The sequence below is a fragment of the Oxyura jamaicensis genome, unplaced genomic scaffold (assembly GCF_011077185.1).
Source record: "Oxyura jamaicensis isolate SHBP4307 breed ruddy duck unplaced genomic scaffold, BPBGC_Ojam_1.0 oxyUn_random_OJ70828, whole genome shotgun sequence".
Taxonomy (NCBI): domain Eukaryota; kingdom Metazoa; phylum Chordata; class Aves; order Anseriformes; family Anatidae; genus Oxyura; species Oxyura jamaicensis.
The window spans coordinates 1-940 of record NW_023310221.1 but is presented as its reverse complement, the minus strand read 5'-3'; the positions used below and the strand labels follow the sequence as shown (position 1 = coordinate 940).

At 66.1% G+C, this 940-nt stretch overlaps 1 protein-coding gene across 1 annotated transcript in view; it reads left to right on the top strand.

Annotated features, from left to right (window-relative positions):
* TYK2 (tyrosine kinase 2) overlaps positions 1-836 on the top strand; it is a gene marked incomplete at its 3' end in the record, with an annotated part of 10339 nt that extends 9503 nt beyond the window's left edge. Inside the window, exons 20-21 of the mRNA XM_035314115.1 lie at positions 456-573; positions 658-836. Coding sequence (XP_035170006.1) covers positions 456-573; positions 658-836 — 297 coding nt within the window. The remainder of the gene's footprint in view (positions 1-455; positions 574-657) is intronic.
* Positions 837-940: the final 104 nt, after the last annotated feature.

The following is a 940-nucleotide window of genomic DNA, read 5'->3' as shown; positions in this document are numbered from 1 at the left end:
CCCCGTTGGGTCCCGATTGTGGCCCCGTTGGGTCCCCGTTGTGGCCCTGTTGGGTCCCGGTTGGGTCACGGTTGTGGCCCCGTTGGGTCCCCATTGTGGCCCCAGTTGTGGCCCTGTTGGATCCCCGTTGGGTCCCGATTGTGGCCCCGTTGGGTCTCCGTTGTGGCCTTGTTGGGGACCCAACGGGGTCCCTATTGGGTCCCAGTTGTGGCCCCATTGAGTCCCCGTTGAGTCCCCGCTGTGTCCCAGTTGGGTCCCCGCTGTGTCCCCATTGGGTACCCGTTGGGTCCCCACTGTGGCCCCATTGAGTCCCCACTGTGGCCCCATTGGGTCTCCATTGTGGCCCCATTGTGGCCCCGTTGGGCCCTGATTGTGTCCCCTCTGTGTCCCCGTTGGGTCCCCCTTGGATCCCCGCTGACTCCCCGTTGTGCCCCCCGCTGCCCCGTCCCCCCCAGGTACGCCGTGGAGTGCCTCAAGGAGTGCAAGTTCTACTACGCCTCCGACGTCTGGTCCTTCGGGGTGACCCTCTACGAGCTCCTGACGCGCTGTGACCCCGCGCAGAGCCCTCCCGTGGTGGGTTTCGGGTTTGGGGCCGTGTCCCGGGGCAGGGGGATCGATCCCGGTGCCGGTTCCTCACCTCTGGCTCCTCTCCCGTAGAAATTCATCGAGCTGATCGGGGCCACGCAGGGGCAGATGACGGTGCTGAGGCTCATCGAGCTCCTCGACCGAGGGAAGAGGCTGCCCAGCCCCAAGGACTGTCCCTGTGAGGTGAATCCCCCGCACGCCGCCCTCCTCCCACCCCAAATGTCACCAGCGCCTCGTGGGGCAGGGGAACGGTGGGGTCGGGGACAAAAATCGAGGGGCAGCGCATCTGGAAACGAGGCCTGTCCCCTCCACCCCATTAAACCCTCACCCCTGGGTGGGATTTTTGGGACCCTGA